Source organism: Scylla paramamosain, chromosome 2, assembly GCF_035594125.1.
Source record: "Scylla paramamosain isolate STU-SP2022 chromosome 2, ASM3559412v1, whole genome shotgun sequence".
Lineage (NCBI taxonomy): Eukaryota > Metazoa > Arthropoda > Malacostraca > Decapoda > Portunidae > Scylla > Scylla paramamosain.
The window spans coordinates 3,295,001-3,312,500 of NC_087152.1; the positions used below are offsets into that span (position 1 = coordinate 3,295,001).

General features: G+C 50.0%; 1 protein-coding gene across 1 annotated transcript in view; it reads left to right on the forward strand.

Annotated features, from left to right (window-relative positions):
- Nucleotides 1–17,500, forward strand: part of LOC135108530 (dentin sialophosphoprotein-like) — a 130,689-nt gene that overhangs the window by 92,810 nt on the left and 20,379 nt on the right. The window contains 2 exon segments of the mRNA XM_064019646.1: nt 11,482–11,677; nt 17,067–17,147. Of these exon segments, the coding sequence (XP_063875716.1) occupies nt 11,482–11,677; nt 17,067–17,147 (277 nt within the window).

Here is a 17,500-nt window from a genome sequence, read left to right on the forward strand (position 1 = left end):
TTTCAAGTTCCTCCTTATACCCTCACTGTCTTGCCCCTTCCTCTTCATCGCACTCAGATACCGCCAACGAAGACTAGGCAGGTGGGCGGCCGGGCTTGGGTGAAGCAGGGAGGCGGGCGGGGAGGGAGCGAGGGTTGGTGATGAAGGGAAACGCCTCATCCCTGTCCCCTCTTTGTGTAATTGTCATTGGTGCTTCAACTTCGTGAGCGTCTTGTGCAAATGTGATGCTTCCTAATGGGTGGTTCGTTGTCTGAATAATTAGAGTGGCCAAGTCATTGGGGTTTATGGGGTTTAATGCCGTGCTTGAGTTAATGTGCTGGGCATGCAGTCCTTACTTGGTGCCCCGCTCATCTGTTGGCTCAGTCTCTCACTCACTCATTTGCTCTCGTGTTTTTTTTTCCCTTCTCTCCCCCTCCTTCGTTCCTCTTTCTCTTTCTCTGGAACACACACATACAAACACTCTCACCTGCTGGTTCTCTCACTCGTTTTTCCTCGTGCTCATTCACTCATTCACCAGGTTACTCCCGTGCTCTCTTCCTCATCTCTTTCCCTTTCTCTCTAACACATTTATGCTGCTTCACTTACTCATATACTCACTCACTCATACACTGACTCTCACTTCCTCCCTTTCACAGTCACTCAATCTAACTCCTTCATTACCTCACTCACATGTACATAACACCTTCCTTCATTCACTCACTCATCTTCTCACTCACAGATCAACTAACCAACAAGCTTAGCCAGACGCGCACACGTCCTTCGTATGACTCAGGGTGCAAGGAGAGTTAGAGGCGTGCAAGGGAGAAGGGGGAGAAGGAGGAGGAAGAGGAGAGAGGGGAGGAGGGGAGGGGAAGGGAAGGTTTGGGTTATACCTACCTATGTTTGTACGTGTCCAGGTGAGGAAGCGGTGACAAATGAGGAATGGGAGTGGAGGGAAGAGGAGGAGGAAGAAGAAGAGGAGGGCAGGCAGTGGGCAAAAGGGTAAGGCATCTAAATGAGCATTGAAGTTAGTGACACGAGCGAAACTTTGAGGATCTATGTGTTAAGGTGTGTGTGTGTGTGTGTGTATGTACGTATGTGCGCGCTTCGAGTGGAGTGGGAGCCTCTTCTCTCTCTCTCTCTCTCTCTCTCTCTCTCTCTCTCTCTCTCTCTCTCTCTCTCTCTCTCTCTCTCTCTCTCTCTCTCTCTCTCTCTCTCTCTCTCTCCAGCCCAACATGACACAGAATTAGATATGGCCAATTACAGTAAGCAAACTCTCCATTATTATTGAAACACACGCGTCTCACATGAATCAGAAATATGATAATGATGTCAGCTTGAGAGGCGGACCGCAAGCCATAAGTAGGAGGAGGAGGAGGAGGAGGAGGAGGAGGAAGAGGAGGAGTGGAAGCAGAAGCAGGAGAGGGCTGATGAGGAGGAAAATGTGGAGAAGTGAAGGAGGAGAAAGAGGAGGAGTGGAAGCAAGAGAGGGTGGAGAAAAAGGAGGAGCAGGAGGAAAAGAAGGAAGCGCGGAAACTGGGGAGGAAAAAAAGGGAAAAATAGAGAGATTTTAAGGAGAAAACCGGATTCCACGACACCACACACACACACACACACACACACACACACACACACACACACACACACACACACACACACACACACAGAGAGAGAGAGAGAGAGAGAGAGAGAGAGAGAGAGAGAGAGAGAGAGAGAGAGAGAGAGAGAGAGAGAGAGAGAGAGGGGTTCAGGTTCTGTCTTTTAATGAACCACAAGGGATGAATGGTGTTTGATACCTTTGGCTTCTCCTCCTCCCGGCCAGTGGCAATCTTATACAAAGGACACAAAGGTTTGAGGGAAGATTCCTCCTAGCTAGCCTTTCCCTCCTCCTCCTCCTCCTCCTCCTCCTCCTCCTCCTCCTCCTCCTCTGGGTGCCACTGCTGCAGGCAACTCAACGTTTTTCTTCTTTTCCTCAGACTTGAAATCGATGTGAGGTTACGTCAAGGAGGAGGAGGTGAAGGGAAAAAGAAATATTTGTTTGAACTATTTAGCTTTATTTGTGCCGAAAAGGAGGAGGAGGAGGAAGACGAGGAAGAAGGGAGTTTTTTATTATTTTTTTTTTCTCTTTCTTTTATTTGGTTAGGTTAGGTTAAGGAGAAATGAATGAATGAATGGTGGAAAAAGATATGAGAGTACCTACGAATAATATGTAGAAGAGGGTAGGATGAGAAGGATCGCACCTACACACCAAAAAAATAAAATAAAATAAAATAATAATAATAATAATAATAATAATAATAATAATAATGTAATAAAATAATTTAGGTGGTAAGAATTAAGGATGAAAGAGAAGTGAGTGAGTGAGTGAGTGAGTGATTGAGGGTGGATAAAAGACTGGCACTAGGAAAAAAAAAAAAAATTATAAGAAAATAGGAAGGAAAACTTTATTGACGAGGTTTAGATGAAAGGAAATAAAGATAAACGATTGAGCCGGCGACGGTGAGTAAACGGCTGAGAGAAGAATGAGACAATAAACAAAAGGAGGAGAAGTAAGATAAACTGTACTCATGAGATTGAAATGAAAGGGAATGGTGATGATAATGATGGGTGTTACAGTAATGGTGGTGACAGTGAGTGGTGTTGGTGTGTACTCTAGCCCCTTTCTCCCCCCTCCCTCCCCCTCTCCTCCCTTCCTCTCATGCCTTTCTTCTCAAGTTTCACATTTTCACACACAAATGGTCCCGATTAATGCACGTTTCTGCCACATCACCTGCTTCGCGTCGTCGTCCTCGTGCCCAGACGTGCCCCATGTAACCTCCCCACCCTGCTCAGTATGTAGTGGAGCTGTACTGTTGGAAAAATTCTAATTGGGTGCAAGAAAGGCATAAAAGAAACGGAAAACTGGTGAACTATTTTGGCAGTTAATTCTCAGATAAAAGAAAAAAGAATCACATACAAAGTTTTGCGTTTTCATCACTCAGGCTTATACCAGATTGGAGTTTTCTCAACAGTACAGCACCCTCGCCGCCGCCTCCGCCGCCGCCGCCTGTCCCCGAGGCTGTGGTGTGTGGCTGCCCAGTGCTTGTATTAACGCTTCTTCACTGAGACACCGCCATTCTTTCCCTGCCTCATATTTCTAACGCATCTTCCTTCATCTCGCCTTCTTTTGTTTTACTGGTATTTTTACTTGCATGCCTGTCTCTTGTCTCAGATATTCCTTAGTCGTGTCTATTTTTCTCTCTATAGACGTTCTTGCTTGTAATACCTTCCTGCCGCTGTGTCTGTCCTCCTCCTGCTCCTCCTCCTCCCCCTCTATGGCATTTTCATCACTCTCTTATCTCATATTTATGGCTCCTAATATCGTATATTCGTGCTTGATATATGTTCTAAGTTCCTTGTATTGCCTGCCTGTCCGTTCTCTTTCCCTCACTTATTTCTCTTCCCTCGTCTTCCTTTCTCTTCTGTTTCTCATGCCCACAATGTCATCCTCTTATTTCTTTTGTTCATATCTTTTCATGATTTATCCCGCCTGCATTTGCTTACCTGCGTTGCTTCATATTTTCTTTGTGTGTTATATTGCTTGTCTGTCTGCCCGTCATGCTCCTTAACGTCGATATCGTCTTGTTTTCCTCGGCCTTCCTTTTCCTTTTCGCATCCACGTCTTTTCCATAACTCATCTGTGCTTCTGTCTGTTCTCCTTTGTATTGCCTGCATGTCTGCTTGTTCGCCCACCCTCTTTCCCTCCCTCCTCGCTCCCTCCCTCTACTCGTCGCTCTCCCGCCCGCTCCTCCTCCTCTTTCTCTCTCTCCTCTTCATTGCCTGCCAGGGTGGAGGGCAACACAGATAATCATGGTGGGAGAGAGGAGCAGGATTAATATGGCGGTGATAATGAGACTGGAAATGATGAGGAGGATCAGCAAGAACGGGAAGAAAGATGACGAAGCCCTTGGAGGTGAAAGAAATGTGAACCAGATACTGAAGACAGAAACGACGAGGAAAATTAGAAGCTCCGCCAAGACGAGGAGGAAAAACGTGATGATTAGGAGGAGGAAGAGATGAACAAAGACCAGAAGGAAAAGACAAAGGAGGTTATAAAGGAATAATTTGGTTAAGATCAATGTGATGAGAAGAAGAAGAAGAAGAAGAAGAAGAAGGAGGAGTGAAAGGGAACAGATGCAGTGAAATGAATATACGATAAGCGTGATAACTGAACGAAAAAAAAAAAAAAGAAATAAGGGCAAAGAACAATAGTAGTAGTAGTAATAGTAGTAGTAGTAGTAGTAGTAGTAGTAGTAGGAGGAGGAGGAGGAGGAGGAGGAGGAGGAGGAGGAGGAGGAGGAGGAGGAATATAATCGAAAGAAAGGAGGAGGAAGATCGACGAAAGAAAATAAAAAGGAAGAAAAAATATTAATAATAACAGTAGAAGAATGATAAAATAAACTGAAGGAAAGAAGCAAGAACAACGACGAAGGAAGGGGAGGGAGAAGAAGGTCATAGTACAGCATAGTAGTAGTAGTAGTAGTTGTAGTAGTAGTAGTAGGAGTAGGAGTAGGAGTAGGAGGGTTGAGGGCTGGCCTACCTACTCCCTCTCTCTCTCTCTCTCCCCTTCGAACCTCTCTGGGAAACCTGGCGCGCTGTACAATGCCTGGCCTGCACCCCGCTACAGCCCCGCCTCGCCACCAACAACACGCCGCGCCTTGCTAACACCTCAAACTTTCTGTCTCCGTGGTGTTCCTGCGGCCGCCTAGAGACCTGTAAAGGCTCCTGTGTGCTGTGAAACCCACACGAGCTGCTGTGGTTGCTATAAGAAGGTGCAGGTGAGGAGGGCGGAGGGCAAGACAGAGGGAGACTGGCAGCGGGGACGTGAGGGGTGGAATAGCAAGCCGGGTCATAGAGAATAGCGACCGTAAGAGTAGGTGCGGATAGCCGTCTCTTGCCCCGACTCCCACAGCCGCTTGCAGGAGGAAGAGGAAGTATGGGACTCGGCTGGGCTGGTCCGGCGGGGAATGTGTGTGTGTGTGTGTGTGTGTGTGTGTGTGTGTATGGGAAGCTGCTTGTGGACCGACACTACCTCCAGCTGGTGTGTCTGTGTGTGTGTGTGTGTGTGTGTGTGTGTGTGTGTGTGTGTGTGTGTGTGTGTGTGTGTGTGTGTGTGTGTGTGTGTGTGAGAGTCGTTATTCTGTGTTGTCTCTTCGTTCTCTCTACGCTTCTCCGTTTCGCTTCTCTGCCTGCTTCTTACTATTATTCTGGTGTTCTTTCATTCATTCATTCATTCATCACTTTGCTTCCTTCCTTCCTTCCTTCCTTCCTTCCTTCCTTCCTTCCTTCCTTCCTTCCTTCCTTCCTTCCTTCCTTCGTTCTCTCGTATGTATGTCCTTTTTCTGGCACTGTATTTTATCTTCTGAATTTTTTTTTTCCTCGGTGTTGGACTGTCTTACTACACGTGCAAACTTTCCTTTTAAACAGTGAAGTCATTTCGTAGTGTGCCTAATGTGTGAATCTTCGTAAAACTTCAGCACATTTATTATAAGTTCCCAGGATCTCGAAAATAACTCACCTTGCTTCCCAGACTCGGTGTGAATTTCCCCGCTGTTCCCAGGGGACTTTCAGCATCATTGTCTTCTGCTTCATCTCCTTCCCCGTCACGCCGCGCTGCTCAGTTGTTGTGGCGCCAAAACCCAATCACTCAATCAATCATCCTCGGTGTCTGTTTCGGCTTTTTGAGTGAGAGGTGTTGCGAGTTACCTGGCTGTAAAAATTTTGCTTGATATTAATGGTTGCTTGACGAGGTGTAACGCAAGCAGGGAGTTGTGATGCGTGTGTCTGTACAGGAGCGTTGGCCAGGCTCACGCCGCCGCCAACCGCTGCGTGACGGTGGTTGTGACAGGCCAATTTACCTGAAACGGACGCTGGTGTGAGTAGCTGTTTCTGTTGTGACTTGTTCGTCATGTTTTGTACGTGTTATTCTCTTGGCCCAGCTCGTGTGTGTGATCCATCCGGCATAAAAAATTCCCAGTGATAGATGTGTTGGAAAGGTTGGCGCGATAGAATCTTGCCCAGCAACGGTGGGAGGACAGGCGGCCAGCGGAGGGTCGTCGCAAAAACGGGTGCGCCGAAGACTGTATGGCGTCCGTTGTATGGTCCTGGCGGTGCTGGGGAGTGCACGGGGCGGGAAGGGTTCCAGGGTTTCATGTATCATTAAATTACTCACGGCGTTCTCCACATTCTCAGGGAGATTCGCTTTAGTGTTCAACTCTTAAGTCTGCCTTGTGTGGCGTCGACTGCGGGGGACTGATGCCTCACCGCGCCTCCCCGAAGGTGCCTGGACGGGGGAAACCACGAAGGAATTAAGTGTGACGGTGTTTTAGGCGCACAGAGGCATGGGGAGCGTGAGTGATGCCTAGTGAAATTGGGTGAAGGGGAAAAGTTGAGCAGGTCGCCGGGCACGATGAGGCGTGACAGCATGGCGGAGCGAGGCGAGGACTGGCACGGCTTGGTAAGAAGCAACCCACATATGTCGGGTGCCATGCGGCGGGCACTGCTGACAATGACAGTTTTCATTTAATTAGTTTTTGTCTACGAAGCTTACGTGTGTGTCTGAATTTTCTGGAATGACGATTCTCAGATAATTTATTGTGACCACAAATGCTAAGCCATTACTTCAAGACTCGTTTCTCTGGAGCTGCTGGTCTGCTCCCCGCCAACCCCTGCTCCATGCTCCCCACACCGGGCAGCCAACGGTCCCGTGGCGGCGGTCAGCTGTTGTGAGACGGCGATAAGGCGGCGAGGGACGGCAGACGGCGGCTGGCGGCAGCGGTGATGACAGGAGCAGCGGGGCGGCAGGTGGCGCTCACTCGTCCCGCTGCTCACTCAGCCCCGGCCTCTAATCCTTTAATTATAAGTTCGGTGTGGCGAGGCGGAGGGAGGGGAGGTGCAGGCCGGGAAGTCTCATATTTATTGCTTCCAGTGCCACTTGATACTTTCTGAAATGGCTCCTCGCGTCACGCCGCCGCCAATGTGCCGTGGACTCGAGCAAGAGACGCTGAAGGAAGGGAAGGAACTCTCCTTCATGTTACGTGAAATGTTCCACGGATCAAAATTTAAGATTTTCGACATATGAGGAAAATGGAAAGCTTATAAAGATGTGGAAGGGCGCAAGGCACGTCTGTGTACTGCACTGCAACGCGTCCACCGGGCAGGCTGCTCACGATGTCAAACATTCAAGACGACCAGGGCAGCGAACCTGTGAGTGGCTGCATAAGAGTAACAGGAAGAAGAGGCGGCAATGATGGTGATGGTGGTGGTGGTGGTGATGATGGTGGCGGCTGCGTAGACCGACGACAGGGCACAGGAGACAAGACTCAACACTTAATGGGTGTAAGAGGATCACTTTTACGATGATGGACCTCCGACCAGGCCGTGAGAACGTGGCAGAGCGGGGGTCGGCAAGGAGGTGGGGAGTGGTGGCGGAGAGCTGGAGGGGGGCGGGGACGTGGAACAGGTGATTAAAAGGGGAGATATATTACCCTGACCGAGTGGAGGTGGAACAAGTAAACAGCGGGGCATTAGCGCCTGTGATGTGGTGAAGTGGTGCCTTTTATGGCGGCGCTCCACTCCACTGTCTATTTTTTTTTCTTTTTTCTACAATGTAGCAGCCCCATCCCTCCCTGTAGGCTGTGCTATGGCGGCGAGCGGGTGTGGTCAGCCGCTGCTCCGTCGCCCACACGAATCCGGATGTCACTCGTTTGCCTGCTGTAATTATGGCGGACACGGAAACCTTCGCGTGCGTGGCGATACCGTGCCGCGGGGGTAGGGTGGGGGAGAGGAAGGGGAGAGGGGAAGACACGCGGGCATCATCTTCGAAGCCTTTTGCGTGGTGATAGGATGGTGAGAGAGAGAGAGAGAGAGAGAGAGAGAGAGAGAGAGAGAGAGAGAGAGAGAGAGAGAGAGAGAGAGAGAGAGAGAGAGAATAGGCGGGCATCATCCTCGCGGCCTGTCACCAGCGCCGCCAGTGACGTGAAAAATGAACCGTTCGCATTATTCTGACGAGTGCGAGTGTGCGTCTACACATCGAAAAATATTAAACACTTCTGTCACTTGGCGCACCGGGAGGCCGAGATAGGAGGCCGTGGTACAAAACACCGCCCCGGGACGTCCAGGAACTCTCTGGGGCGCCCCAAACACCATAACAGCACGTCCAAACAACGCAGTGTAGGAAGCTAATACGCGCAACTCTCACAGGAAAAGAGGAATTCAGAAGCCCCGGTGTGAGTGGGTGCGGAGAGGAGGCGGATGAGGATGAGAAGGAGGAGGAGGAGGAGGCAGGAGCGGTAGTTTGCGGGGGAGTTTCACCTTGAATAATTTATGGTGATAGTGTGGTGGGTCCTGAGCCGCTCACACCGCTCAGATCCTATCACACCTCAGCCTCCTCCTCCTCCTCCTTCCTTCCTTCCTTCCTTCCTTCCTTCCTTCCTTCCTTCCTTCCTTCCTTCCTTCCTTCTCCTGCTCCTCCTCTAATTCTCTGCTATCCGACACACTCATACAGACACACACATGCTTTTTGTTTGTACACTTTATAAGCTATTCTGTTTTATTTCCCTCTCTTCATTCATTTTTATTTCATCGTCTCTTTCCTGACACACACACACACACACACACACACACACACACACACACACACACACACACACACACACACACACACACACACACACACACACACACACACACACACACACACACACACACACACCAATACAAATGTACATCTTACTACAGAATGTACTCGCACACTGTTTACATTACGTATATTCCACTCTCTTCATTCTTTTCCATTCATTTCTTTCCTCCCCGGCATTCACCGCTACCGTTCAGATATTAAGTTTTCTCACTTTACTCATCCATTCTAGTTCCTGCATCTATTTGTCACTTACCTCTGTTTTATCTTTACCTTAGCTTCATCTTACCATACCTTACTTTACGTTCTTAACTTATTTAACCTTAACTTACCGTACATTCCCTTACCTTCCTTATCTTACCTTACCTTACCTTGGCATACTTCACCTTGCCTTATTTCACGTTATCTTACATTACATCACCTTACCTACCTTATCTTACCTTTCCCTTACCTTCTCTCACCTGTCACGGTTCACCACCTCCTCTCGAGCACCTGTTCCCGTCATGATTGACCTGACGCGCCCCAGACAGGTTGTGGTTGAGTGAGGCACAACAAACAGGAAGAGGAACAACAGTAGAATCATTAACAACAACAACACGAACACCAACACCAGCAGTAACAGCAACAACAGTAACATGAGGAGCAGCAGCAGCAGCACTGGAAATACGAATGTCTCTGTTTTTTAATATAAAGATCAAAGGGTGAGCTTCATCCTTTCAAGTGAGGCGGAAACTGAAACTTTAATGTGAATCAATGAACACGTAAATGTCCATCGGGGAGTTTTGCCGAGGAATGTTTGCCGCGTGGTAATGACCCGCCGCCGCTCAGTATTCCGCTGACTTGCAGTATTACCAGGAACTCATGGGTGTGCAATTAGAGGCGCGGTGGTGGTGGTGGTGAGTGTGCGTCCGTATGTAACGTCCGTACACACACAACCGGCGCGGGCAGTGGTGGTGGTGGCGGCACGTACAATAGTGAGGTAGAGGCGGTTGTTGTACTGTATCACGATGGCGGCTGACCAACACACACACACACACACACACACACCAGGTATAGCGCGACGCTCCGTCAGGCCGTCACGGCAGGACGGGTTGCTGCCGCATCGAGGTGGCCGGTGACTGGCAGGTTGTGACGTCACGCTTTCCTCGCTATTGGAGGGGCGGGGGGCGGGGTGTGAGGCCGAGCGTGACGCAGGTCATGACCGAGAGGAGGAGGGGGAGGAGGAAGAGGAGGAGGAGATCCCCACGCCAATCTTTTCCTCACTCCGCGGTAACTAGGGAGGAAAGTTCTAATGGTCTGTTCTCCACCAGCCAAGTAGCGATACGAGCCTCAGGTGGGCGGCAGGTAGTGCAGTGCGTGGCGGGCGGCGCGGTGATGAGATGTTGGCTGTTTTGTGTTGGGGCGGCGTGGTGGTGGGACGGGGAAGAAGGGTGGGGCCGTTCTAGACGTGATGATGTAGTGCTGGTGTATTGGGCGGCGATAGGGCGTGGAGGGGTGTGGGCGTGATAGGGTGTATCAGTTAATGTGAGGCCAAGGAGAGATGAAGGGGAGAAATGTTTGGCGTGCATGGGAGTGAGTGTTGGAGGCAGACTGGCCGGCGGTGTGTTGGCAGCGGTGGTGGCGGTGGTAATGATAATGACAGTGGCCGCTGATCAACTCGCCGGGGTTTCTTCGTCATAATGAAGGGAAGAAGCCGGACACTGGCAGATCTGACTTACCCTCCCTTGGTGCTCTCGCCCCTGCCCCGCCCCCACCCGTCCCTCCTGCCGGGGCGGGGAGAGCGGCGCCAGTGAACGTTATCCCTCCCCATCACAAACTGCGATTAGCAATAATTAATTTTGAAGATCCATCCAAATGGTCGCTATAGAGAGGTCAGCATTAGAAATTCTATCGAGGTTTCCACCTTGTATGTAAATGAGAACCCCGTTAGTACACCCTTCGCCCCGAAAATGAATTGAATTCTAATTTTAGAGGGAGGGAGGGATGGAGGGAGAGAGCTCTATGCCTTGTGTTTCCCTCGCGAGTTGGATTACACCATTGTTCTTACTTTTCTGGCAACGCCGCGCCACCGTTACCTCACCGCCACGACAGTACTTACCCGAGAACGCCGCGCCGGCACCGCAAGGACTGGTGATTGCACCTCCAGCAGCCCTGCTCCGTGTGGCGGGAGGCCGGGCAGTCCACAAAGCTGCGGACACACGACCCGCCTGCGGACAAGGATAGTCGGAGCTGGTGGATGAGCCTTGAACCTGTTGCGTGCAGGGAGGAGGAGGAGGAGGAGGAGGAGGAGGAGGAGGAGGAGGAGGAGGAGGAGGAGGACAAGGACCCGTTTGATGGCGTGTTATGGTGGTGGTAGTGGTGGTGGTGGTGGTGATGTGGCGGCGCCGGTGGTGAGAAGATAGGTAAGCAGCGGTGTGTCCAGATGATGGTGATGAAATGATGACGAGTAGCAGTAATGGTGGTGGTGACGGTGACTACGTGGAGTGATGAGGTGGTGGTGTGGGAGACGCGAGGCACAACGTGGTGACGCTTGGCGGGGCTCGGTGCGGCGTCGCTGGGTGGGGCGAGGGACGCGGCATGCAGGGCGAGGGAAAGAGGTATGAAGCTTGGTGTGGTCATTGTGAGAGGGAGGAGGAGCCCTGTGCAGGTAACATACATACGTTGTCCACTTTGTACCTGTGGCGGGCTGTGTACCTTCCCGGGAGGGCCGCCACTCCAACGGGCGAAGGCGCGCTATTGTTAAGATCAATAAACCTGCTGATGGTGGCGGGAGCTGTGAATAAATCGGGGAGTGAAGTAACGAGGTGTTTGTTTACTCTCCACAGTGATGATGCGAGCAAGAAGCAGGAGCAGGAGCCGCAGCAGCAGCAGCAGCAGCAGCAGGACAACAAGCAGCAGAAGGAAGAGAACGCGGCGGACACAGGCAGCGTGGTCAGATACTTCCGCTGCCCAGCCACAGTGCCTGTCGCCGTACTCAAAACCCTCGTGAAGACCAAGTACCGCGTGCCCGATCCCTTCAGAGTAAGTATACCGCGGCACTCTTCTTATTTTCTACTCTCTCTCTCTCTCTCTCTCTCTCTCTCTCTCTCTCTCTCTCTCTCTCTCTCTCTCTGCCTTTCCTTTCCAGCAGGGCGGCGCGGGGCCCTCCCTGCCTGGCCGACCTCACTGTAACTTTCAGAGGAGCGGTGAAGGTCGGCTCGGGTGACCATGTTTCCACCAGCACCGGGGAATTATGACGCTGCTGACCCACCATTGTTCCTGGTTGCGGTTCATTATTTAACGTAATGCGGGGAATTGCTGGCCTCACCCGGGGGTTCGCCTCGCCCCCCGTGACCCGCCGGAGTGACCGCTGGTGTCATCCCATGTTCACCTTCAAACCTACCATACTTTTTCCCTATGCTAATTCCCTCCCTTCCACAGTACCAATCCCTTCTCTCCACCATAGCGGCCATGCCTCCCTCTCCGCACGCGCACACACACATACACACACACACACACACACACACACACACCACGCAGCATCATCGTGTAATCCCAGTCGCACGTTACAAGGACTTTCACCAGCTCGTTTGGGCGGATTACTCCCGATGAGGCTATATTTGTGCACAGTCTTGTAAGCGGATGCTAATGTATGCCAGGCGCAGAAGAGACACGTGTATGCTTGTCCAGCGCTGCCTTACATACTTAGACAGACGAATGCATCAGGCACATGTGGATGTTTGCTGATGTCCGTGTGTGTGTGTGTGTGTGTGTGTGTGTGTGTGTGTGTGTGTGTGTGTGTGTGTGTGTGTGTGGTGTTCCCCTTTCCCTCCAAATTCAGTCTCGTCTCGCGTGTGTTGCAGGAGCATGTCCAGCAACACACGTTCAGTAGACTCGCCGTTAAAAGCGCCAGAATTAGATAAGGACGTAGCACCTGCTCTCCTTCCCACGAGGAGGGGCGGGCGCCTGGCTGGTCCCGCTTCTCCTCCCGTGGCCAGTCCGTCCATCACCCTCCTGCTTGGCTCCTCACCCATCACTCACTCACTCTACACTCACTGCCTGGACTCTCGCCATACCCCAATTGAATAACAACAGAAGACTTAGAGATTTATTTCCGAAAAAAAAAAAAACATGCAATACGCTCTCTGAAATCTGTAATAGTGGCCCTTACGCGGCTGTTTATACATTATGCGAGTGTTACCTCTTGTAAAGTAAGTGATGGAGGATAGTGAGGGCGAAAGCTCTTCCTCGCTCTTATTCTTGAGTGTTAGGTCTCCTTACCTCGCCTCACCTCGCCTCTCCTCTCATCCCCCGCCTCAGCTTGACCTCGGGATCATTAACCCTCTCTTTGTTTGACCTCGCACCTCGCTTCTCACCACGCAGGCTTTCTTTTGGCTTGCCGCCCTTCCCTCGCGCTCTCCAAAAACGCTTTCCTTCTGTAAATTTAAAGATCTAATTTTGTGAAGTTGTTGAACCGCGAGTGCAATTTGGGCAGTAATTAAAGGTTATTTGTTTTTATCTTGTCTGTAGATCAGTGAGTGTTTTAAGCATTGAAGATTTGTTTATTTCAGTAAGCATTCAGTCATTTCTTCAAAGCTTTGCGTGCAGTGTCAGGAAGACCGGAGCTTTTTCCTTGAACCTTCCCTATCGTCACCATCGTGTATCTTCAGTGAGGAAAATTACACGCACGTCGGGGGTGTGGCGGTACAGCACCTTCGCCCTGGGAGAATGAATTGTGAAAATGAAGGAGGAAAAAGCTGTACATTTTGATGGAAAAGAGAAGGAAATCTGGAGTCAGGCAGACGTTTCAAGAGTTTCTCAACAGTGTGTGAAATAAAGTTGGTGGTTAACGTGCACGGAGTTCAAATTCTCCGAAAAATATGAAAGTGAAAAGTGGGGTGGAGCGTCTCCCCGGAGGAGGTGTGCAGGTTGAAAGTTCAGAAGTGCTGACACGGATCAGCTAATTAAGGGTTCCGTTGTGCCTGGAGCACGTCTGCGTGGAAGGGTCCAGGCTGGGAGTAAGCTTGTATCAGACCAGGAACCTGAGGGTTACTCCATTCTTAACTTATATTAAACGTTTGGAGAAAATGAACGTTATCCCCACATTCTCTCTCTCTCTCTCTCTCTCTCTCTCTCTCTCTCTCTCTCTCTCTCTCTCTCTCTCTCTCTCTCTCTCTCTCTCTCTCTCTCTCTCTCTCTCTCTCGTGTCACTCATTACAAGCCACAACCACCACGCCCCACACAGTCAACACGTCCTTCCCTCACATGACACCAACACAACCCTGCACCGTCCACCTGCCGGCGCTTCCAACATGTGCTGCTCATTACCGGCGTCCCCAATGCACCGAGAGCCAGCCAGTGCACACCTGCCCGCCCTTGCTGTGATGTATGGTGTGACTTGAGGAGGACGCTTACCTCACTCACCTGTCCCTGTGTCACCTTACGGAGAGACTCATTAGCATCCACCTCACCTGTGTTTCGTTTAAAGTCACTTACGAATATGAGGATTTTGGAGTGAAATTAGAAGAAACTCTTATTCGTAAATGATGTAATTATCCTATTGTGGTGATAAGCGAGTGGTGAAGGTGAAGGTAGTGGTGGTGGTGAAGGTGACGGTGGTGAAAGTGGCAATAACTTTAAAAGGAAGAACGGAATTAATAGTGAAAACAAATACATAGAAATGCAAATACGTGTCCATAAGCAGCTTATCATTCAATCAGGGAGAGACCTTCCTGTCGTTGCCCAATGCTGCCCCTGAACCCTGAACTCTGAACCGCCCCTGCCTCCCCGGAGCTGCCACACACACACACACACACACACACACATGGGGAGCGGGAAAAGGCATCATGACTGAGAAATGCTTCCGTAAAATAAATAAATTAATATATAAATGCGGACAGGAAAGTGTAGGAAGAGCCGGGATGGGGTGGAGGGGGAGGAAGAGAGTCGGGCTGGCTGGCTGGCACGCTACTCCATTAGAACCCAGTTGTAATTATTCAGAGGGATTAATTCAACCACTGAGGTTTTCTTATTAACGTTGTAGAGAGAGAGAGAGAGAGAGAGAGAGAGAGAGAGAGAGAGAGAGAGAGAGAGAGAGAGAGAGAGAGAGAGAGAGAGAGAGACACCAACCACGCGAACGACTCGACCCTTAAAAGAGGATTGGATTGATTCCACTTCAATCCTCTTTTGCTATATTAAGAAATGGAGAAAATAGAAATTCCCAAGGGACAGAACACAGCGGGGCGGGCAGGCAGGGGGAAGGAGACGGGGAGAAGCAGTAGGAGCAGTGGCAGTAGAAGGGCTGACTGGCTGACGGGCTGACTGGCTACGGTATATATATTGTGCCCGGAGGAGGAAAGAACGCAGGGGAGACGAGGCTACGACAGGGGAAGGAGAACGCCAGTGAAAATTAAAAACATGCATGAATTATGAGACACGACGAGTGGAGAGTGCGAGTGTGCTCAGAGGAAGTGAGATGGGGAGTGACTGAGTGAGTGAGTGAAGGGAAGGAGGAAGGAGAGAGGCAGGGGCGGGAACAATGGTAGGGCAGGGGGATGGGGGAGGGTGAGAGAGCCGGCAGGAGGCAGCGGGTAAACAATTAAAGGGCCAAATCATTACTCAGTCTTACTCGCACCATTATGAGTGAGAGCTGAGTGTTCATTACGCCGCTAGAGAGAGAGAGAGAGAGAGAGAGAGAGAGAGAGAGAGAGAGAGAGAGAGAGAGAGAGAGAGAGAGAGAGAGAGAGAGAGAGACTTAACACCCTAGAGGCCTCCGAGTAATACATCACACCCTCAACTCCCGCGAGACCGCCAGGCGTCGCTGCTGCTGCTGCTCTTATAATAATAATAATAATAATAATAATAATAATAATAATAATAATAATAATAATAATAACAACAATAATAATAATGATAATAATAATAATAATATCATTATTATTATTATCATTATTATTATTGTTGTTGTTATTAAGTAGTTAGTAGTAGGATGGCGTTGTGTGTGTGTGTGTGTGTGTGTGTGTGTGTGTGTGTGTGTGTGTGTGTGTGTGTGTGTGTGTGTGTGTGTGTGAGAGAGAGAGAGAGAAAGAGAGATTCAGATTCAGAATCAGATTCTTTATTTATTCCATGAAACATAGTTATTCTTACAAACCGGTTTACACAGGTAGTCATAATCAAAATATAAAATTATCAACTAAGACACACACACACACACACACACACACACACACACACACACACACAGAGAGAGAGAGAGAGAGAGAGAGAGAGAGAGAGAGAGAGAGAGAGAGAGAGAGAGAGAGAGAGAGAGAGAGAGAAGCCGATTGAAAAAAAAAAAAAAAAAAAGGAAAAAGAGACGCTCACTTCACACGTCAAAACACTCATCGTCATTATCCCTCGCGGCGAGACTTGACACCAGCAGGAAACACCAATGCCGGGGCGCCCTTCTGTGTCCCCACCCTTCCCGGCCCCTCCCGCTCCCTCCCCGTACCCCACGCATCGCCACAGCCCCACCTACGCCCCCAGCTCCCCTCAGATTGCTACTGTTCCCCTCCCGCCTCTCCATCACCTTCCCTCTCCCACCCCTCACTGCTACTGTTTCCCTGCCACTCGTCCTACGCACCCCCCTCCGCCCCCTTAGCTACTGTACTCTCCCCTTCTATCCTTCCACCCGATTCCCCCCTCAGCCTCCTCCACGCCTCCACGTTTCCCTGCTCCTATTTCCCCTCCCCTCTCCTTCCCTTACCTCACCTCACCTCACCTCACCTCGCCCCTGCCTACCTCCCTGCGTCCCCCTCCATCCAGTCATTTGCACCGAGCTGATAAATGATTTTGTAATTGCTTGATGTAATACCCTTTGCTTCCCCTCCCTCCGTGTGACTCTACCCCCTCTGTTTCCCCTCAGCTGCCCTCCCCTTCGCTATCTCCCCTCTACGCTCCACTCAAACGCCGGCCGCCTTCTCCACTTCCTCTCTCTCTCTCTCTCTCTCTCTCTCTCTCTCTCTCTCTCTCTCTCTCTCTCTCTCTCTCTCTCTCGCTTTCTGCTCCACCAGTGTGCGCCCACGGTTGCTGCATCGATAAATATGAGAGGAAAAATGTTGATGTTATATTTTCTTTAATAAATGCTACAGTGCTGCAACATATTTTCATTTGTTGCTATTCGGAAAAGAAAGATTTTTTTTTCCTTTTCAATATTGCAGTGTTTTGTTTTTATATGAATTCTTTCCTCGCACCACTGCACTCTCTCTCTCTCTCTCTCTCTCTCTCTCTCTCTCTCTCTCTCTCTCTCTCTCTCTCTCTCTCTCTCTCTCTCTCTCTCTCTCTCTCTCTCTCTCTCGTACCTGTATCATCACAAAAAGCCTCATAAAGACAGACATATTCTTCATGTTCTTCGTTTGTGTTCATACCTGACTCTCTCTCTCTTTCCCGTCAGGTGGAGCTGCTTTACGGGGACGATCGCCTTCTGGATTCCTGGACGCTGATGGAGGTGGCTTACATCTACAAGTGGAAGAGGGTGAGTGCCTACTGCCAGCCACGTATTGATAAGGGGTGGATAACACAAGCAAACGTACTTATGGTGTTCATTTCTGTACTTGATTCTCCGCCTTTTCTTCGCTATTATCATCACTTTTTTTTTTTTATGATCGTCTTGTTTTTTTGGTTGCCTCCTCTTTCTTCTTCTTCTTCTTCTTCTTCTTCTTCTTCTTCTTCTTCTTCTTCTTCTTCTTCTTCTCTTTCGCTTCCTCCTCCTCCTCCTCCTCCTCCTCCTCCTCCTCCTCCTCCTCCTCCTCCTCCTCCTCCTCCTCCTCCTCCTCCTCCTCCTACTACTACTACTACTACTACTACTACTACTACTACTACTACTAC